Below are 22,281 nucleotides of genomic sequence, written 5' to 3' on the forward strand. Positions count from 1 at the left end.
AGAAGCGTTATACTGCCCGACAACAGTCAAAGGTGGCCTGCTTATCAGCCCCACATCTTCTGTCAGGAGGATTTAACCCCCCGCCCCTAAGCAGCCCACAGCCCACTCCTTTCCAGAAACATCTGGTTTCCTTTACAAAACTGTGAATGCACTTGCATTTACGCGATTGTGTTCCTTTCACAAGCTTGGCAGTTGAAGGAATTATCACAAGTGGTGCCCCATTACATTTTTACTAATTTGTGTGAGGGGACCACCTGTCAGTTTTTTACTTAATTGGTCTCTCCCAATCGAGCAGACAGTGGCACTCACTCTAAAACATCTTTGGCATGTTTACCAAATGATTAAGGAATTGCAAATGTTTTCTCGGTAATCTAAATCTTTCCTGTCAATTTCGCCCTCTCAACTCACATTTCTCCCTTGCAGTAACAAAGATGGTAGAAAGTACACCACCACCAAGTACCAGCAAAACAACTCCCAGCACGCCTGTCTCCACAACGTCCAGAACCACTGCGTCTACAGAGTCCAGCTCCCCCTCAGTAAAAATCAAATCAACAAGTACACCTCTGTCAACGACCACACTTTCCACAAGTTCTACGGAAACCAGCACAACTACCACAACGACCACTCCCACAACGCTCACGGTGATCTCTACCACCTCATCCACGACATCCAAGTCAACTCCTACTGTTTCCAGTACCATTATCACACCCACCATACCAACTACGCTCACAACCGTCACTCAGACCACCTTGCCCACTAGCTCAACAGAACCCACAACAACCAAGTCAATGCCAACTGTTTCCACAACCTTTACTACATCCACTTCATCCACCACACCCACCACCCTCTCTCTTACTACATCTACCTTGCCCGCTAGTTCAACTGAGACCACAACACCCAAGCCAACTACTTCCGTTTCCACTACCATTACCACACCCCCCACAAGCACCACTCCAATTACGTCCACAACTCTCACTGTCACCACGACCACCTTGCCCACTAGCTCAACCGAAACCACAACATCCAAATCAACTCCTACTGTTTCCACAAGCTTTACTGCATCTACCTCACCCACCACTCCCACTACACCCACAACCCACTCTCTCTCCACATCTCCTTTGCCCACTCGCTCAACTGAGACCACAACATACAAGTCAACGCCTACTGTTTCCACTACCTTTACCACACGCTCCACAACCACCACACCAACTACACCCACAACTCTCACTCTGACCAGAAGTACCCTGACCAGTATTTCAGAGACCACCACTTCAAGTACCTTAGAAACTACAATCACAACTGTTTTTTCAAGTGCTACATCAACAAAGTTCACACCAATGGCAACAGCTACAGGTACTTTTTTGTCATTGCTTTTATTCTGGGCTTCGGAAATTTCTCCGAGTTCTACCCCTCTTTGGCATCTTTATCCAAAACCTTTTGAACAGTTTTGCTTTGGTACCTTGCAAAGGAATGCTTCAGCAATATTTCTATTCATTCTCGTCCTTGTCTTTGGTCTACCAGTTTTTCTTGTAAGGTTTTCCATCCACGGGTCAATTATTTCCTACCATTGCATGCAGAATACATTTTTTTGTATGTAGGCATGTGAGACTGTGCATTCATACAAATATTTAACTGTGGCTGCTATTTGAGTGTCTGCATTAGTGCTTAGCTTACAAAAAATTCTGCTCTGTAGTCCTGATCCACATCTTTTCCTGAGACTTTTTTATTTAGACAATGTGGCAAAGGCCCCTTTCTACGGTGCCTTTCAGTCACTCCAATCCAGCAGAAAGAGGGAGCGCTGGCAAACAGAGTCTCCTTGCTCTGGGGCGCGCTGCCTATGAAAGTGAGGAAAGAGGTTACAAAATTGGCATCTGGTAAGGAAGAGAGACTTTGAGAAAAGGGCAGTCACTGTGTCAAATCTCCACCATAAGAGAATGAATGCCATTCTAGTGGGAAGTGTATGGTGTAAACAGCTTTTTTTCTGTTCTTTCTAGCTTGCTATGCTCACAACACAGACACCTACATACCCTAATCATTCCAGTGCACTGCAGTTTCAATGCTTTCCTGAGAAAGGCACACACTGAAAACTCTTTCCTCACAAGGTGGCTGGAGTGAAACACATCCAAAGAGTTTAAAAAATGTGTTGAGTGTAAGAATCAAAATATGGACTACTGTCTCCCTCATTGCCTCTCATCACTTTTAGCTGCACATTTCAGTTTCCAGTGAGGCAAATGAAATTGCAGTGATTGATTGTTTAGGAAGGCCGTCTTCATTTTGTCACATTGACAGGATCCAACCATTTTACTTTTCTTTACACTATTCCTTTGCAGGAAAAGAGCCAACTAAACCTACTACTCCAACCTCACCTGGTGAGTCAGACAGCCAGTTTGTAAAGTAAGAGGTAAAGATGAATATTGCTCATCTCCTTTGATTTGAGACCCTCAAGATTAGATGGCACAGTACATTTCCCCAGAGGTATGGTGTGTCCAAGAAAGTATGAGATGAATGTATGGCAAAGCAGCAACAAACATAAGAAAACCTTCCATGATCACATATACTGCCTGAGAACTGTCAAATATTGTCTATTCATGCCCTATAAATCTTGAATCAGGAGGATTAAACCTCTGAAACAGACCACAACCTTTTCCTTTCCCAAAACATCTAGTCTTGTTTATAAAACAGTACATGCACTTGAATTTATACAATTTTGTTTGTTTTACAAGATTGTCAGTTAAATTAGCTATTGCTTATGTTGCTCCATTACTTTTTTACTAAAGATGTGTGAGGGCTACTTGTCAATTTTTTGTCCAATTTTGTCTCTTAATATAGCAGAAAATGGTTCTCATTCTAATCATCTTTTGCATGTTTATCTAATGATTTATAAATAATATTTGTGTAATCCACCATTTTCTTATCAATGTCACCTTATCAACTCACATTTTTCCCTCCCAGTAACTAAGATCATCAAAAGTACATCACGAAGTACGAGCAAAACAACACCTACCATACCTGTCTCCACAATGTCCAAAACCACTGCATCAACAGAGTCTGTCCCTACCACGTCAGAAAAAACCAGTCTATCGGGAACAACTTTGACAATGACAACATCTTCCACTACGTCTACAGAAAGCAGCACAACTGCCACACCAACTACTCCCACAGTCACTCTGACCACAGCTACCTTGTCCACCAGCTCAATGGAGACCACAACATCAAAGGCAACTGCTACCATTTCCACTACATTTAAAATGCCCACCACAACCACCACACCAACTACGCTCACAACTGTCATTCTGACAACAACAGCCCCGACCAGTACATCAACAGAGAGCACCAAATCAGCATCCACAACCCAAAGCACCTTAAAAACTACACTAACAACTGTTTCTTCAACTGCTAGGTCAACTAAATCCACACGAAGGGCAAAACCAACAGGTATATTTTAGTTATTGCTTTCTTTCTTGGCTTGGACTATTACTGGTATATGTGCTCCTGCTTCTACCGGTTGGATTTCCCTGGTCTGGCACCTTCAGGATCTGAGGGGTCCCGAATCAGAGAATTTGCTGGACCAGGAGAAGTCAGTGCTCCCCTACTGGCTGCCCCACCTCCAAGTTCCAAAGGCTGGGGCTCCCACCCTGCTGCTGGCCCCATTGCTGCCATTGTTCCCCAGGGTTCCTTGGGCTAAGCGGCTGCCACCAGCCCTGCTCAGAAGCCATTTTCCCAGCTGCCACTGGGGATTCCTGGCTAACACTTCCCTGCTGCAACCTGGCCCCATTGACACCAGGTTCTCTGGCCAGGTCCACCTAGGCAACCAGCCCCACTGTCACTGGGGATTGGATTCTCCAGCTAGGGCTCCCCAGTTCCCCATAGCTCCGATGATGCCGGGGAGATCCCCAGCCAGGGCCACCTGGCCTGCTGCCACTAGGAGTTCTCCAGCCACCCTACTTCCACTGCCAACAGATATTCCTGGGGTTCCCTGGCCCAGATAATGCTTGGGAGTTCCCCAGCTGGGCAGCCCCATTTGCTACCTGGTCCTGCTAAATGCCAGGGTTTCTTTGGCCAGGGTAGAGCTCCTCACTCCCGCCTGGCTCCAGTGATGCCAGGGGCTCCACAGCTGGGCTGGGGTTCCCCAGCTACCACCTGACCTAGTTACTGCAGACCAGACCACGGATGTTGCCCAACTAGAGAGACCTGGATTTGGGAGGTTCAACCTGTACATTACATAGGCCTCTTTATCCAAACTTGTGAACCATTATTTTTTCATATTTGCCTAATAGGAAGGCCATAGCATCATTTCTATTCATTGGCATTTTTATTTACCTCCCACTCCCTCCTCTTCTTGACATTCCTCTATTTAGACCCATTGGCAAAAGTCCCTTTCCACAGACACATGGAGTCACTCCAGTACTGCAGAGCCTGGGAGCCCAATCTTACCTCTATCAGGCAAAGCCATGTCTTCTTGCTGTGGTTCCTGTTGCCAAGGAAAGTTAGGAAAGAGGTTATAGGATTGGGGGAAAGTGGAATCTTGTATGAAAGACTTGAGAAAAGAGCAGGTCCTGACACAAGGCTCCATCATAGAAAATTAAAAGCCACTCTTCTGGGAAGCGTGGGGTAAACACAGCAATTTTCTGAGTCATTCTTCTTTGCTTTTTCTCATAATGCAATCTCACTGTTCCAGTATATTCCACCTCTTTTTCAGATGCTTACTCATTAGATGTGCATACATCCTCATAGATATTTCACACAACTTAGTTCCTGAATACGAACACAGGTTAATAAATTAGTTTCATTCCAGTGTAATCCAGTCGACCTTCCTTAGAATGGCACAGACCAAAAACCATTTCCTGTCATTTTGACTGAAAGGACACAGATCCAGACATTTTTAAAGGAACTCTAGATAAAGTCAAACAATGTGGGTGCTTTCTCGATTCATGCCACTATAATAGCCTTGGTGGATGTTTTGGAAAGGCCTACTTAATTTAGTCTCACACAGAAGAATATAGGATTTTTTTCTTTTCTTTATACTTTTGCTTTGCATGAAAAGAGTCCCTATATTTACTACTTCTATCTCAAGGTGAAAATTCCAGATTCAAGTGAGTAAAATGAGAGTTGTGGATTAGGGATGGCAGCGTGTAACCGACTACATGATTAACCAATAAGCCTAGGCTTATCGGTTAATCCTATGAACTACACGCACTGCCCCCCCACTGCCTCTGTATTAGAGGCAGCAAGAGGGGAAGGCGGGAGCTGGTGCCAGTTCCCATGGAGCCATCTGCCCCTCCCTCATCCCCATGCTGCTACCTATGATAGAGAAGCAGCAGCGCAGAGGGTGAGGGGAGCAGGTACAAACAGGAAGCTGGCTTTTAAGCCGTCTGCCTGTGCACATTTATCATCTCCTGCTGAGCCACCTGCTCCTCCCCTTGCTGAGTGGTGATGCTGGTGCAGCCTCTGTCTGCTGTGAGCCCGGGCCCACCACGGACAAAGGCTGCTCCACAGCAGCCTCCCCTTCTCTCTTCATGCTGATGCCCCTGACTGAGATAGCAGCTTGGTGGGGATCCCCCCGCCACATACTTTTAAAGCAGCTCCCCTCATGGACTGGCTCTACCTGCCACCCCGTGCTGCTACCTCTGAAACAGAGGCAGCAGCATGGTGTGTCAGGGGGCTCCCTGGGGGTTGGGCTGGGAGTGCATTGGCTACTGGCCCTGCCCCCATTGACTATCAAATAATTGTGCAATTGCTAAAAGTTCATGTGGTTACACGATAACTAAATTAGTCGATAGCTAACATCCCTATTGTGGTTCAGCCTTGCTTAAGTTTTGCTTTATCAAATTCTTTTGGTCTGTTTTGGTTTTCGTTTCTTAAATTGATTCCCTTGAGATCTGGATCCTAAACAATAGATGCAAAATAACTTCTTACAGCTGATATAGTGTCCTCAAAATACAGTATGCTTACTGGGCTTAAGCAGCAGATCCCTGGTCTCTATAAGTCAGTGACAGTGGAGTCTAGAGATGTAAATGGGTAACTGGTTAACCCCATTACCTAACATGTTTACCGGGGTAACTGGTACTCGGCCGAGCTGAAGCAGCCTGCCCTCCCCCACTAATGGTACAATGCAATGGGCCCCGCCCAGCCTGGCCTGGCCGGAGCAGTCCCTGTTTGCAGGGGCCACCATGCCATGGGCCAGCTAACCAGTTAAACATATCGTTTACCCGATTAACATTTCAACTGGATTTTACATGCCAAGTGGAAACATTGTACAAGATGGGACCACTGCAGTCTGGACTTTTTCCCCACCGATCCCATGCTGCCACTTACCTCAACAAACTACCCTTCCACTCCTTTTAGTTCCTGAGATCCTGTCCCTGCACATCTACTTCTTACTGAGGTCTGTCCATATACTGCCCTTTCTCCCAATGCCGCTCTCCCCACCTCTCCCGTCCCCAGCACTGCCCCTTTCCTCCTGCCCTCTGCCTGAATGCTACATATTCTCTCCAAGCTCCCACCCCATGCTGGTCTTTCCCCTGAGCCCCCAACTCCTGCCACCAGAGGCAAGTGTTAGAACAGAAATCATTCAACTTCTCCGAAGGATAGCGGTAGACACTTGCAAACTAAAATAATGTTATGTTCATTTGCAGTGGGTTGACACGTGTGTGCAAGTGGAATCTTATAAAAATTATTAGGTTTCAAGGAGACTAGAGTTCATTTCCCCATAGAAAACTATTCAACCCCAAATGGATTGGGGCAATGGACATTAAGGCAGGAACATATGTAACACAAAACCTTCCTACACTAACTCAAAAGAGTGAGACAGGTTTTCTTCCCTCCTTATATATGTTCCATCAATAGGAAGTAAGTAACTCCAGCTCACTCACACTCTGGCACACACTGTGTTCCTTTCTCAAGTCTGTACGTAGGCTTGCATATTTTTTTAAAACAGGATAGGCAGAAATGTTACTTATTTCGAGTGCTACCCAGTTTCTTCATTACTATGGATGAGAGAGGGCCATTTGTCAATTACTTCCAACATTTTTCTTGTTTAATCTAGCACCAAGTTAGCACAAAGGGCTCTCTGAAAAGCCTGTTCATATTTAGGTTATTATATGTTCATTCTATATTTTGTTTGTGCAATCCATCATTTTCTCGTCAATCTCACCATATCAACTCACATTTTTCTCTCACAGAAACAAAGTCCATACAAACCACAGTATCACAAAGAACTGTCCCCGTAAGTACAACAAAAACATCACCAACGACATCTGTCTCTACAACATCCAAAACCACTGTATCAGAGTCTACCTCAACCTCCATACCAAAAACCAGGTTGATAACCACAACTCTGACAACAACTACTCCCTTCACTACATCTACTGAGTCCAGCTCAACTGCCACACCAATTGGATTCACAACTGTCACTCTGACAACAACTACTTTGACCACTAGTTCAACGAAGATCTCCACCTCCACCCAAACCACAACTTCTTCCACCACAAAAACCACAATGCTGACATCCCCAACTCCTGCCCTTACTTCTACAAGCACAACCACCACACCAACTACACAGACAACCATTACTCCGATAACAACAGCCCCGACCAATGCTTCTGCAGAGAGCACGAAATCAGAATCCACCACCCTGAGCACAATAAAAGCCACAACAATGACAGCAATTTCTTCTACTGCTATTCCAACTACCTTCAGAATCAGGACATCACCACCAACTGGTACATGTAAGTCATTGGTTTCATTATATGCATGGGTAACTATTGGCATGATAATGTATTTCAATTGCTTTTAAGCTACCTAGACTTTTTAATAAAAAAATTGTGACCCATTACTTTTTGGCACCTGCACCTATGAAAATGATTGCAACATTTTTATTAACTGGCCTTGCTTTCTGCTCTCTCATATAGGCCTGTTTAGGTCAATTGGAAAAAGTCACCTTGCAATCACTCCTATCTGGCACAGCCAGGGAGCCCAATCTCCCCCTTTGGAGGCAAAGCCAAGTCTCCTTGCCATGGTGCTTGTTGCCAGGAAGTGGAGGAAACAGGTTGCAGGATACTGGATAATTGGAATCTTATAGAGAAGTGGGACTTTGAGAGGAAAGTAGCCCCTATCACAAAGCTTCAGCATAGGACATTGAATGTCATTCATATGGGAAGTACATGGCAAAAATAGCATTCTTTCCTAGTCTCTTACTTGCTTTTACTCACTGTGCAAAGCTTACTCTTCCTCCATTGTCCCCCTCCTTTTTAGACTCTTAGCCCTGGTCTACACTAGGAGTCTGTTTCAAAATAACCTCCCGAATTTATAAGTGGAGCACCCACACTACCAAGTACGTTATTTTGAAATAACAAGTCACAGAATTTGAAATCTGTACTCCTGCTTTGCATCAGGAGTAACACTAATTCCAAAATAATTATTTTGAAATTACAGGAGTGTGGTCACTCCAATGCCACTATTTCTAAATAATTTCTCCACAGAGTAATTCAATCTAATTACTCCCCAGTGCTTTCTGGGGCTTTTAAGTCCAAGGTAGCATGTCCACATTAATGCAGCCCCGTAGTGAGGACATGCTAGTTCAAATTTGTTATATTAGGAGTTTTTAAGTCAAATTTAGTAATTTTGGAATTGTTTCCTAGTGAAGACATGGCCTTAGTTATTAGAATTGTGTAGATATTTTACTCAAACTAATTATTGGGTCTGGACATAGAGGCCAATACCCCAAATTGCAGTCTCTTTGCCTTCATGAGAAAGACACATTTTGAAAAGCATTTCCAATTAATGTGATTGAAAGGAAACAGACCCAGAGAGTTTTAAAAAGGTTGTAGAGAAGAGTAAAAAAACATGGGTACTTTCTGTCTGGGAATACGAGTACATCAGTGAGATTTCATTTTCCAGTTAGATCAGTGTAATAGCCTTGGTTGAAGATTAGCGAAGGCCTATTTCCTTTAGTCACACAGCATTCAAACTGTTTTCTTTTGTTTTCTTTATACTTGCTTTGTATGAAAAGAGTCATCTTGGCCTACAATTCTGCCTCAAGTCAGGACTTCCTTATTCAAGTGCTTCCCCATTTCTTTTTAATAAAGGATGAGAAAGGGCCACTTATCAATTATTTCCAAAAATGTTTTTGCTTAATCTAACACAAAGTCGGGCTCCCTCTGAAAACCTATTTCATATTTTTATAGTAAACTCTTCTTCTGCAATCCACCATTTTCTTGTCAGTCTTACCATAACAACTCATTTCTTCCTCACAGTAACAAAAAGCATAGAAGTCACAACGCCACAAAGAATTACCCCCATCAGTACGACGAAAACCACACCAACCACATCTGTCTCTACAACGTCTAAAACCACTATTTCTACAGAGTCCACTCCAACCTCCTCACCAAAAACTAGGCTGATAACCACAACTCTGACAACAAGTACTCCTACTATGTCTACAGAATCCAGCACAACTGCCGTACCAGCTACACCTACAACAGTCACTCTGACGACTACTACCTTGACCACTAGTTCAACAGAGACCGTAATACCGAAGTCCACTTCCCCGCAAACCACCACCTCTACCACCACAAAAACCACATCACTGACAACCCCTATACCTTCCATTACCTCTACCACATCCAGCACAACCACCACACCAACTACACTCACATCTGTCACACAGACAACGATGGAGCCCATTACCCCAAGCACCATAAAACCCACAACACTGACTGGAATTTCTTCTACTGCTACCTCAACTAAGTCCACAACGAGGACCACACCAACCGGTAGATTTTAGTCATTGCTTTTATTCTGTGCATGGGAAATTACTGGTACAATATCTGTCTTTCAAATGTTTTTACGCTACATGGGTTTCTTTATTCAAGAATTTTGGAATCATTACTCTGATACCTTTTTTATCACCTCAGAAAGCTCACTGGTCCAAAATATTGTATATATGTGAATTTAAATTGCTTGTTTGATAGTTTGAGAAGGTATCTTCATTTAGCCCCATCACACGCTCACTTTTTCCCTTTCTCTTACTTTGCAGTGAAAGAGCCAACCAGAAAAATTACAACTTCCAGTACTTCTATTAAATCCACAATGAGCACTTCACCAGCTACTCCAAGTTCTACCTCAACAGAATTTTCAACTCTGCCTCCTGTCACTACCTCAATCACCAAAAAAACTATATCGGAAAGTACTACCCTCACATCTACGCCTTCAACACACACCATGATAACATCCACTACTCCAAAAACCACAACTTTTTCAACTACCCCAACTAGTTCATCAGCTGAGACTGCCATCAGCAAATCAACTACATATATAGCACCAACCTCAACAAAAACCACAGCTCTATTCAATGTAACAACTACTCCTTCTACCATAATCGCTACAATATTGCATTCCACTTGTAAGTTTTAAATGTATTATTATACAATGAATTATAGTTTTTCATACTTTTATAGACTGCAATCACTTTTTACATGTTTTACTTCATTTTGAAATGTGCTTACATAAGAGTACACCTTATAGTCACAAGCCTCAAACCAGATGAGATCTAATGAAGAATTAACAAATGTCCCTAATTGCATTCATGGTCTCCGTTCCACTTTTTCCTTTTTGATACTCATGCTGCTGCAGCTGAAAAATATGGGCTTTATGTGAAGTAATATATTATTGGGTTTAGAATGTATTTAGTTAGGCAGCATTTTTAAGATCCCACCGCTAAATGCGTAACAACCATCATCAGTATTTCTTGAAGATATAATAATGCCATTTGTGTTCTATTCAAAACCTTTTTATTTTTCATTATATTCTGAACAGAACATTGACATTAAGTGTACATCTAGACTACAGGCTTTTTTCAATAGAGGCTTTGTCGACAAAGCCTCTGTCAAAAAAGAGCATCTAGACTACAGCCAGTTCTGTCAACAAAGCAAGCCGCTTTTTCAAGAGAGAGTCTAGACTCTCTTTTGAAAAAGCACAGTATGGATGCAATAGCACCTTTTTCGACATAACTCTGTTGAAAAAAGGCATTATTCCTCGTAGAATAAGTTTTACTGCCATCAACAAAACTGCTGCGTTCTGTCAACTTACGGTTGACAGAACTCGACAGTAGTGTAGACGCAGGTATAGTTTTATCGACAAAAGTCCACTTTTGTCGACAAAAACGTGGTAATCTAGACACACCCTTAGAGATTAATCAAAATAGCCATCTACCAGGACACAATTTTCACTTTTAAGTAGACTATTCATGTAAAAACAGCCAAGAAACATCCTAAATGTTTATTACATTAATTGGCTATACCTTAACTTAATATGCTTTTTCAATTTTATATCCTTTCCTACTGTGAAAATAATTCCTTTAATAAGAGGAGGAAAAAATAGGATTGCCACAAATCTGCTGTGCTGTCAGCATCAGAACCATCTTCAACTCACTGTAATAAAAATAATTTTGACAACTAAACAGCCCCTCTCTCAGCCTTTAATGTAGAAAAGGTATTAGAATTGGCTAGAAGTACCACTGACCACTTTTGAAACTGGTACTTGACACTATAGGATGGGAAGGTTTAAATTGTCCACTTGTACAAGTCTTCCTTTTCTCCTAACTTCTCTTATTCACCAGTTTTGCATGAAGGGCATGGGAATATTGTGTTTGAGTTATAAATTCCCAATTGTTTGCGAGTTAGTGCATGTAGCATGAGAATACCAGTTAAGAATTTGATAACTACACCAGTCTCTCCAAGGTTAACTACTTGTTCATTCAGATCTTTCCTTTGATAGGATATTTGGAAAAGGTAGGGAAAAAATGTTTTCCAAAAGTATGTTAGTAATTGTTTTCAAAATATAACCTATGAAAATTGTACTTTAAAACCCTGTCTGCTCAAGGAGAACTGCAGTCAGAGTAGCTCTCTATTTTGAAGATCTTTGCTTGCTTACACAGTAGTGTCCACCACAATTCTGCAGTCACTCATATTACGTGTCTGACAACCAAATGCTCTTTTTGCACAGCAGTACTGACCACCTTTGGTAACTGAGGTGAAAAAGCATTAAGAGCTCTGTTTAGTTTTTGGATGAAAGAGAAAAATATCTTGTTTCATGCATCCAAAATCATTTGAAATGGATTACATAACTCATTTTGTCAAGTGTTTTCTGATAGCCTGGGTAGGGAAGAGACTGTATAAATCCAATATCATTTTTACAGTGCAAAGATTGGGCCCCCTGATTAAAGGCTATGGTATTTTGCTATTTATAGCAAACTAAAATATCCTGTATTTCCTTTGATGTCACACAGGTTGAGAGTCCCTTGTTGGAATGGGAGAAAAAATAAATCTCAAAATATTTCCTCAGATATTTGATCTTTAAAGTTTTGTTATCTGCTTTGTTTCTTTTTATTCACATGATTTATTGTGTATTCCTCTTTCACAGACAAAATACCTCCTACAGCACCTTTAAAAGGTAAGTTCTTCAGCCACTGGGCAAGGTAATTGAACTGTGTTGGCTCCCATGGTGATTTCTGCTATTTTCTTTCTTCTAACACTTGTTCATCCCCTATGTGTGTATCTCATATATAGTTCCTAACCTTCAGGACATTACCAATGCCTTTCAAAGAGCTAAGTTTTAGTCAAAGTGAAGGGCTCAAATACTGCTCTTGAGATTCAACCAATAAAATGGTTGGAAGGAGGCGTCCCATCCTTGTGGCTAATAGAATAGGTGTTAAGTTTGCTAAAAATGTATTCAATTGACTTTGTCAATACGATAGCCTAACTGGCTCTGTAGCCCAGCAATCCTTCTTTTGGATGAGAGCTTAGCACTAGTTTAAGGACCCATCAGGGATGCTCACTTAAGCGTATTAGGAGGGGCTGAGTCCCAGGGGGGAAAGCAATCCATGTTCACAGCATTACTAGCCATGGGACCTTTCAGTCCATTTGCTCAGTGTGAAGTGTTAATCTGAGTTACCTCATGATATAAAATGTCAACATATTTCACTTAGTAACGTTATTGAGTATAGTCACTAAGCAACAAGTAACATTGTGTGTTTCACGTAGAATGCAAGTCTAATGGGAAGACGAGAAGTAAATCCTTATAAAATTAGCCTGATTGATGCACAGGCCCTCTAGTTGGCATTCTGTGTGCTGGGTATATCAGATTGCCATTTGTTTTTGGACATGTTATATCGAAGAGGCAGTTTTATAAGTACTTTAATCCATCAATCTCTACAATATTTAGAAGGCAAAGAAATCAAAGATTATTTAACCAGAACTTGTTTGATAGCCTATGTTACTTGTTTCCTTTCATTCTCATCAGTAATTCAGTTTGAGTGTTTTCCCTATTGGGTGTCATTTTAAATTTGTTGTTTAAAATTGAGTTCCATTTTGTCCATTTGTGGTTCCAGTTGCTTTCCCTTTTCTCAAATGTGTTTTCTTATTTCAGCATCAGACTCAACCTAAGTGTTTAAGTTAAAAATTACTTGTTTTATATTGGCTTGTAATTTATCATTTGTCTTTAACCTATTCAAAATGTCTAACTGAAATTTTTTCCCAGAATATTTAACCTCTATGCCTTCAGTCAATCAGAGCTAATCGAGTATTTCCTGGTTAGATTTCTGATAATTATCTTTTTTTTTTTTTTAACATTTGACAGAAATGTGTAGAGAGGTTGAATATGATGAGCAAGTGACTTACAAAGGGTGTACTACAAATGTCACCTTGACCCGCTGTGAAGGAATGTGTCCATCTTCAGCAAAGTAAGGATCAATGAGAAACTGCACCACAAAGAGAAGCTAAACCACAGTTTTATTTTATCTTTTTTTTAAACAAGTACATGCTTTGTTAAGTAGTAGTCTGCCGAACTGCTTCATAAAGCAGAAAACTATATTTTCCCACTTCTTTAAAATAAAAGTATGGGCATCTATGTCCAAGACATAGATCACTTCTAAGGATTCCAAGCCGATTTTCTCTTTAGTTCAGAGGAGGTCACCATACTGTACAACGTAATGTCTCCCAACGTAGTGATATTCAGTGATGTTACATATAAAGGTATTTCAGTAGTCTCCACGATATCACGCTGTGAATGGATCAATGCTATTTACAGTTATGAAAAGGCTTTCCCAAGCAAACAACTTCAGTGAATAAATAGCACTACATGAGCAAAAGGTCCAGGGCTCTGATAAAACTAGGAATCTTTAACTTGAATGGAGATGTCCAACTGTGATGTACACTAATTCTGAACAACATAGAGGTGTTTATTATATCCCCAACAGTAGTCAACATACAGAACAAGGCTATTAAAAAGAAAACAGTGAATAGATACTTCATTCTTAGAAACAAGCATAGTTCTTCATCAGCAATTATACAAATTAGTAGCCAAATACCATATGTAGTAAACAAACAAGCCCTTTAGATTGGAGAAAGATTTTAGGGTGCACAGTATGGAACTATTTTTGAGAGATATAACTTGTATTTCCAAGGATATTCACAATCACCAAGGAAAGAGAGGCTAAAACATAGATAATTTAAGGTATATTGAGCAGATTGTTCCATTCTTTTTAGCTTACATGGTATAAAAACAGTAAAAGGAAAAATATTTTTTCCCATTTCCAGCTCCTCTATTTGAAACGCTTATGTAATTGTGAGCTCTAGGCCAAATTCTACCATAGGCTTCTCCTCCTCATTAATTTAATTGGAAATATTAAGTATGACAGAATTTGCTCTTTAAAATGTAGCTGGCTATAAGCAGAAAATTAACTATGAGAAATAGCACCTTCAAGGTAGAATACAAGATTTACCTGCTTAATTTAGTGTCTAAAATTATTTTTTACTATTTTTACTCATTAGCTCTGTAACATCAGTACAGCTAGAGCACAGGAAGTTTCCTATTTCATACTCTATTATTGACATCAGACCCAGAAAGTGACATAGCTTGACTCTCAGATTTCTAGCTGAGATTTTGGTGCTTGGAGTTAGGAAAATAAATATTTAAACCTCTAAAGTGTGCTAAAAGACGTTGTTAATGGGTAATGCATAATATAACCTCTGTGTAAACAACAGCTATTTCAGAGACCCACTACAATTTAATGGACAGTCTTGAAGGTACAAAAATTATATTTAGGTTGGAATGCTTAAAGGAATTCAAGGGAAACTGTGCAATCAAATCCCACAAATTTTCATTGGAGTTGTGTTCCTAGTTCTTAGAATCATATAAGACTAGAACTGGAAGGGACCTTGAGAGGTCAGAGTCCAGTCCCCTGCTCCCACAGCAGGAACAAGTACCTTCTAGATCATCCCTGATAGATTCTGTCCAACTTGCTCTTAAATATCTCCAGTGACAGAGATTCCACAACTTCCCTAGGCAATTTATTTCCAAGTTTAACCACCCTGACCGTTAGGAAGTTTTTCCTAATGTCCAACCTAAACCTCCCTTGCTACAATTTCAGCCCCTTGCTTCTTGTCCTATCCTCAGAGGCCAAGGAGAACAATTTTTCCTCCCTCCTCCTTGTGACACCCTTTTAGATACTTGAAAACAGCTCTCATGTCCCTTCTCAGTCTTCTCTTTTCTAAGCTAAACAGGTCAAATTATTTCAGCCTTGCCTCAAAGGTTTTCTAGACCTTTAATCATTTTTGTTGATCTTCTCTGGACCTTCTCCAGTTTCTCCACATCTTTTTGAAATGTGGTGTCCAGAACTGTACACAATACTCCAACTGAGGCCTAATCAGCGCAGAGTTGAGAGGAAGAATCACTTCTCATGTCTTGCTCACAACACTCCTATTAATGCATCCCAGAATCATATTTGCTTTTTTTTGCAGGTGTCACACTGTTGACTCACATTTAGTGGTTCATTATGACCCCTAGATCCCTTTCTGCAGTACTCCTTCCTAGACAGTCATTTCCCATTCTGCATTTGTGAAATGGATTGTTTCTTTCTAAATGTCTTAATTAAAATTCACCCTATTAACCTCAAACGATTTCTCCAGTTTGTCCAAATCATTTTGAATTATTACCTGTCTTCCAAAGCACTTGCAACCCTTGCCAGTTTGGTATTATCTGCAAACTTAATGGCTGCGTCTAGACTGGCATGATTTTGTGGAAATACTTTTAATGGAAAAGTTTTTCCGTTAAAAGTATTTCCGCAAAAGAGCATCTAGTGCTTTTGTGCAAAAGCATCCGTGCCCAGTATAGACGCGCTTTTGCAGAAAAAAGCTCCGATGTCCATTTTAGCCATCAGGCTTTCTTGCACAAAAAATTAAGGTGCCTGTCTACACTGGCCTTCTTGCGCAAGAGGGCTTATCCCTGAGCGGGAGCGTCAAACTATTTGTGCAAGAAGCACTGAATTCTTACATTAGAACGTCAGTGCACTTACGCAAATTCAAGCGGCCAGCGTAGACAGCTGGCAAGTTTTTGCGCAAAAGCACTTGCTTTTGCGCAAAATCTTGCCAGTCTAGACGCACCTGATAAGTGTACTCTCTATGTCAATATCTAAATCATTGATGAAGATATTGAACAGAACTGGCCCCAAACAGACCCTCTATGAACCCCACTTGTTATGCCCTTCCAGCATGATTGTGAACCATTAATAACTACTCTCTGAGAATGGTTATCCAGCCAATTATGCACCCACGTAGGTTGTATTTCCCTAGTTTATTGATAAGGCGGCTATGCAAGACTGTATCAAATGCCTTACTAAAGACTAGGTATACCACATCCACCGCTTCTCCCTTATCCACAAGGGTTGATATCCTATCAAAGAAAGCTATTCAATTGGCTTGATACGATTTATTCTTTACAAATCCATGCTGGTTGTTACCTGTCATCTTATTATCTTCCAGGTGTTTGCATATTAACTCCTTTATTACTTGCTTCATTATCTTCCCTGGCACAGAAGTTAAACTGACTGGTCTGTCGTTCCTGGGTTGTTCTTATTTTCCTTTGTATAGATGGGCACTATATTTTCCAGTCTTCTAGAATCTCTCCCATATTCCATGATTTTTCAAAGGTGATAGTTAAAAGCTCAGATAACCTCCTCTATCAGCTCCTTGAGTATTCTAGGACGCATTTCATCAGGCCCTGGTGACTTGCAGACATCTAATTTTTCTAAGTAACTTTTTACTTGTTCTTTTTTATTTTAACTTCTAAACCTACCCCATTTCCACTAGCATTCACTGTGCTGGGCATCCTGTCACCATCAATCTTCTTGATGAATACCAAAACAAAGTCGTCATTAAGCACAATGCAGGACAATGTAGCACTTTAAAGACTAACAAGATGGTTTATTAGATGATGAGCTTTCGTGGGCCAGACCCATTTCCTCAGATCAAAAAGCACCTCTGCCATTTCCATGTTTCCTGTTATTGTTTCTCCCTCTTTACCGAACAGTAAGCCTACCTACCTTGTCCTTGGTCTTCCTCTTGCTTCTAATATATTTGTAGAATGTCTTCTTGTTACTCTTAGCTAGATTGAGCTCATTTTGTGCCTTCGCTTTTCTAATTTTGCCCTTGCATATTTATGTTATTGGCTTATATACATCCTTTGTACTTTGACATAGTTTCCACTTTTTATGAGACTCCTTTTTTATTTTTAGATGATTTAAGATCTCCTGGTGGAGCCAAGGTGGTCTCTTGCCATACTTTCTATCTTTCTTATGAAGCAGAATACAGCCGGTCCCCAAGTTGCGAACAGTCGACTTACGACCATTCACAGTTACGACTGAAGCTGTCATAAATGGCGGACCCCGAGTTACGAACGCGATCCACACTTACAAACAGTGCAGTTGCATGTAACTCTATGGGGTCCGACTTACAAACAAACCAAGTTACGACCAATTTCTTGGTCCGTAACCGGTTCGTAAGTCAGGAAGAGATTGTAGTTTGCTTTTGGGCCCTTAATAAAGCCCCTTTAAAAACTGCCAACTCTCTTCAGTTGTTTTTCCTGTTAGTCTTGCTTCCCATAAGACCTTACCTACCAGCTTTCTGAGTTTACTAAAATCTGCCCTCCTGAAATCCATTGTCTCTATTTTGCTGCTCTCCCTTCTATCATTCTTTAGAATCATGAACTCTATGATTTCATGATCACTTTCACCCAAGCTAAATAGTTTGGAAGGAAATAATTCCTCCCTATTTGTTAAAATCAAATCTAGAATAGCTTTCCCCCTAGTAGCTTTCTCAGCCTTCTGGAATAAAAAATTGTCTCCTATGCAGTCCAAGAATGTATTGGATAATCTGTGCCCTCCTGTGTTAGTTTCCCAACATATGTCTGGGTAGTTGAAGTCCCTCATCACCACCAAATCCTGCTCTTTGGACGGTTTTGTTAGTTGTTTAAAAAAAAAAAGCCTCATCCACCTCTTCTGCCTGGGTAGGTGGTCTGTAGTAGACCCTTAGCATGACATCACCCTTGTTTTTTACCCCTTTTAACCTAACCCAGAGACTCTCAACAAATCTGTCTCCAACATCCAACTCTCTCAGTACAAGTGTGTACATTTTTAATATATAAGGCAAAACCTCCTCCTTTTTTCCCCTGCCTATCCTTCCTGAGCAAGCTGTACCCTGCTATACCAATATTCCAATTGTGTGTATTTTCCCACCAGGTCTCTGTGATACCAGCTGTTACCTAGAGGGAATGATCAAATTATTTTAAATATATACACCTCTAATTTGTAAGCTTATCTATGTGTATCTTTGAATCTTATAGCCAAATACTCAAAACAGTATGAATCACTGACTTGGCAGTTTAAAACAGCTGAGGATCTGGCCCAGGGTTTTATATTTATTTCAATGTATCCTTTTATGTTTTAAAATGTTTGAAACACAAAGGGTTTTAACTCATGCCATAAACATTTGTGGTTCTAACTGCCACCCCAGCAGCATACTACAGCCAAAATCCCTACAATGTCATTCGGTCAGAAGTACAAATGACACAACCCTTCAGAACAAGCTGGATCAAACTTGCAGGCATGTTCTTGAGATGTACTTTCCATATAAGATAGAACATGGTCTGTAAACCCATCTCTTGAGCAAAGGGCTTGCAAACAGCTGTTTCATCTAATTAAATTCTTGATTTGTCTTCATTTTAACAGGCTGAATGTTGCAAAGATGATGGTAGATGTGGAATGCGGCTGCTGTACACCAATCACAATGCATAAAAAGGAACTGAAAATGCCTTGCCAAGACCCAGATCACCCTGAAAATAGGCTCATTATGGAGATAATCATATTTGGTGGCTGCAAATGTAACTATGATGTTTGCACACACTAGCCCGGCCTTTCCAAGCAGTATCAAACCAGATTTGTTTTTAATAAAATTATACTATAACAATTTACAACATTGCAAACAATGACTGTTCGTTACCATGACCTCTCATATCTACTTCTGCTGATTACATGGGCCAGCTTTCTGGGACACGACCAGGGCAGCTATTTGGAGTACAGATAACTATAGGGTTAGAATGATGTGAATAATTTATTTCTAAATTTTTGGGCTGAAGGGGAGGATCCAGAGGTGTCTGGCTTGCACAGGGCATTATTTAAGCAAATGCTGAAGGCTGGCCTGACTGATTGTGTACTATATACTAATGAAGGGTTTGTGCTTTCAAATAATATGTGATGAACTGCTAATTCTTTACCTCTATGTTCAAGTGGCAATTGGGTGAGAATGCACTTTCTATTGTAAACAGCTGAAGTGTTCCTGTAAATTCACAAAATGATCTGTTAATCCATAGAATGCTAGCCAATGTCTTAAGTGGATGACATCTACAAAGAATAGCTGGGAGAGAAGAGAATAGAGAAGCAAGGGGCTGGCCAGGGAGTGAGAGAATGGTATGATATCCAGGAGAGAGGTCATCATGCTTACTTATGAGTGTTGATGGTCTGCTGAGAGTGTCACAGATGAAGACAACATATCTGCCAACACATGAATACTATAGAAAGACACAAACGTTATACATGGCAGTGAAATAGCAGGCTGGGGGAACTGTTTGGATGAGCAACAACTGAAAAATATTCTGCTAAAAAAGGAAAAGCTGGCACATGTGGGGTGCTCTGTAGTGAGGGGATTTCAGGAGAGTCCAGTGTGCTCACTGTGTCTTAAAGTGAGTTAGTAGATGGATATTACAGTGAACCCTCGTTTATCGCGGTAGATAGGTTCCAAACCCGACCGCGATAGCTGAAAATCCGCGAAGTAGGGACACCATATTTAACATGCATATTCAGACTTTTAAAACCCTCCCTTTACGCTTGGGAGCCATTGCAGGGGTTAAACAGAAAGTTCAACAAAAAGTTCAACTTCAAACAGTCACGCACAGCACAGGTTAAAGTTACACAGTAACGTAGCAGCATCTACCCGGCGAGAGAGCGGCAAACAAAGTGGCCGCGAGAAGATGCTACTGGTCGGAGACAAGTAATGAAAAAAGTCCGCGAAGTCGTGAATCCGCGATGGTCGAACCGCGAAGTAGCGAGGGCTCACTGTAAAGGGGTTTGTCGACAACTATATAGCAAACTGGGAGGCAGGCATTCTGAAGAGAGGGGAGGGTTGGATTAAGGCATATCTCCGGGGCGCATGAGTGCCAATGGGAGCTATTACAGGAAGATTTAACAGCTAGAAAAGCGTGGGGATTCTCTTGTCAGACAGGTAGAGGTTTCAGTAATTTGCTTGGGAGTTGCAGGACAGTTTGGCAGGATGGACAGTTGAAGTCGGTTGAGGCATTTTTGTAGGAGGGCATGTCTACACTATGGAGTTATTGTGCAATAACAGGCGAGCGTCCACACTACCAAGCCCATTATTTGGAAATAAAGGGCTTATTTCAAAATAACTCCTGCTTGGGAAGAGGAATAAGCATATTTTAAAATTGTTATTTTGGGAGTTATTTCAAAATAATTCCCTAGTATAGGCATGCCTGGAGGAGCCAGAACTGAAGAGAGCAGAGGGATCTGTTAACACAATTTGTCCATAGCTGTTCAGTGCCTTTTATCAAGACATGCACTCTCACTTGCAGTTTTATGGGTTAGAGATGCATTTTCAAATTATGTTCAATAAATTGCTAATAAAAAGCTAGCACAGCAGTGGTGTCATCTGTGTAATCCTTCAATAGTTTCCTGTTCCATTTCTCATTTAAAACAATGTTCACAACCTAGAGCAACAAAGTATAGCAAAATTTCTTTCTCCCCCAGCCCCAGAAGCATGCAGTCCCATTCTCACAATTTTGTACCTCCAGACCTGATATCTGTCCCAGTTCCCAGAACTACCTGAACTCTGCCCCCTCAACCACACCTTTCAGTGAAGAGACACAAGAATGATTGAAGGATTAGTAAACATGCCCTGATGTGACTAGACTCAAAGAGCTCAGTTTATTTAGTTTAATAAAGAGAAGGTTAACGGGTGACTAGATGGATTACATGCTATAAATATATGCATGGGGAACAACTACTTAGCCATGGGCTGTGCAGTCTAGCAGAGAAAGGCATAACTTCACCCAGCGGCTGGAAATTGAGGGATTATGGTGGAGTTTCCATCACTGACAAGTTTTTATTCAAGATTGGATGATTTTCTACAAGATCTGTGCTAGGAATGGTTTTGGGGAAGTTTTATTTGTGTGTTACACAGCAGACCAGACTAGATTATCACAATGGTCCCTTCTGATCTTGGAATCTATGAGCTTGTCCCTTAAACCCTGACTCTTCCCTCAACTGTGGAAACTCTTTACTTTACCTTCCACGTCAGACCTAGGGCAACTGTTGAGTAGCAGGGTGGGGAGGGGGAGTTCACTCTTTTTTTCCCCACAGTAGCGCAGAGGGAAATTGCAAGGCTGCCCTGAGTGCTGTATCCTTGCTGCCTCTTAAGTAAACAGTATCTGCTGCTTCCTCTCCCCTGCCAACGTGTGTCTGCTTCTAAGGAAGAATAGGGCAGCAAAAGCACTCTGTTTCCTGCAGCAGCTTTGATTGGCTGTTCTCAGCCCAAAGAGGACCAATTGGGGAAGGCAGCCAATCAATGGGAAAAGGCACATCTAAAAATAGGGTGAAGACTACAAATTCTTCTGTCCCTGAGAGGCCAAAGTCATGTTACTCCCAATACAAGGGTGTGTGTTTGGGTACAGTGGGTCATTGTGACGCTTTTAAAACCAATAAAAGGAAGTTCTTCACACAGCACACAGTCAACCTGTGGAACTCCTTGTCTGAGGAGGTTGAGAAGGCTAGGACTATAATAGGGTTTAAAAGAGAACTAGATAAATTCATGGAGGTTAAGTCCATTAATGGTTATTAGCCAATATGGGTAAGAAATGGTGTCCTAGCCTCTGTCAGAGGGT

The 22,281-nt window shown here is 41.2% G+C and overlaps 2 protein-coding genes and 1 long non-coding RNA gene across 3 annotated transcripts in view; all 3 read left to right on the forward strand.

Moving 5' to 3' along the window:
- The window catches only part of MUC6 (mucin 6, oligomeric mucus/gel-forming), a 92,052-nt gene extending 88,805 nt beyond the window's left edge, over positions 1 to 3,247 (forward strand). Inside the window, exons 46-49 of the mRNA XM_075928795.1 lie at positions 424 to 1,353; positions 2,331 to 2,369; positions 2,953 to 3,161; positions 3,194 to 3,247. Coding sequence (XP_075784910.1) covers positions 424 to 1,353; positions 2,331 to 2,369; positions 2,953 to 3,161; positions 3,194 to 3,247 — 1,232 coding nt within the window. The remainder of the gene's footprint in view (positions 1 to 423; positions 1,354 to 2,330; positions 2,370 to 2,952; positions 3,162 to 3,193) is intronic.
- A 4,341-nt stretch (positions 3,248 to 7,588) lies between these two features.
- Positions 7,589 to 10,175, forward strand: LOC142829252 (uncharacterized). The gene is made up of 3 exons (XR_012903679.1): positions 7,589 to 7,727; positions 9,255 to 9,773; positions 10,037 to 10,175. It is a non-coding gene; the product is annotated as an uncharacterized LOC142829252 (long non-coding RNA).
- Positions 10,176 to 10,221: 46 nt separating this feature from the next.
- LOC102453564 (mucin-6) lies at positions 10,222 to 19,301 on the forward strand. The gene is made up of 4 exons (XM_075928796.1): positions 10,222 to 10,402; positions 12,421 to 12,450; positions 13,636 to 13,738; positions 19,061 to 19,301. The coding sequence occupies exons 1-4, from the start codon at positions 10,222 to 10,224 to the stop codon at positions 19,236 to 19,238; spliced, it is 492 nt and encodes a 163-aa protein (XP_075784911.1). The 3' UTR covers positions 19,239 to 19,301.
- Positions 19,302 to 22,281: the final 2,980 nt, after the last annotated feature.

Source organism: Pelodiscus sinensis, chromosome 4 (assembly GCF_049634645.1).
Source record: "Pelodiscus sinensis isolate JC-2024 chromosome 4, ASM4963464v1, whole genome shotgun sequence".
Classification (NCBI taxonomy): domain Eukaryota; kingdom Metazoa; phylum Chordata; order Testudines; family Trionychidae; genus Pelodiscus; species Pelodiscus sinensis.

What these genes read in the sequence shown, in the direction of transcription:
- LOC102453564 (XM_075928796.1), top strand. Translation starts at nt 10,222, where the DNA reads ATGATAACATCCACTACTCCAAAAACCACAACTTTTTCAACTACCCCA. An exon ending in TACAATATTGCATTCCACTT is followed by an intron (nt 10,403 to 12,420) that starts GTAAGTTTTAAA and finishes CCTCTTTCACAG; the next exon opens with ACAAAATACCTCCTACAGCA. An exon ending in ATGTGTCCATCTTCAGCAAA is followed by an intron (nt 13,739 to 19,060) that starts GTAAGGATCAAT and finishes TCATTTTAACAG; the next exon opens with GCTGAATGTTGCAAAGATGA.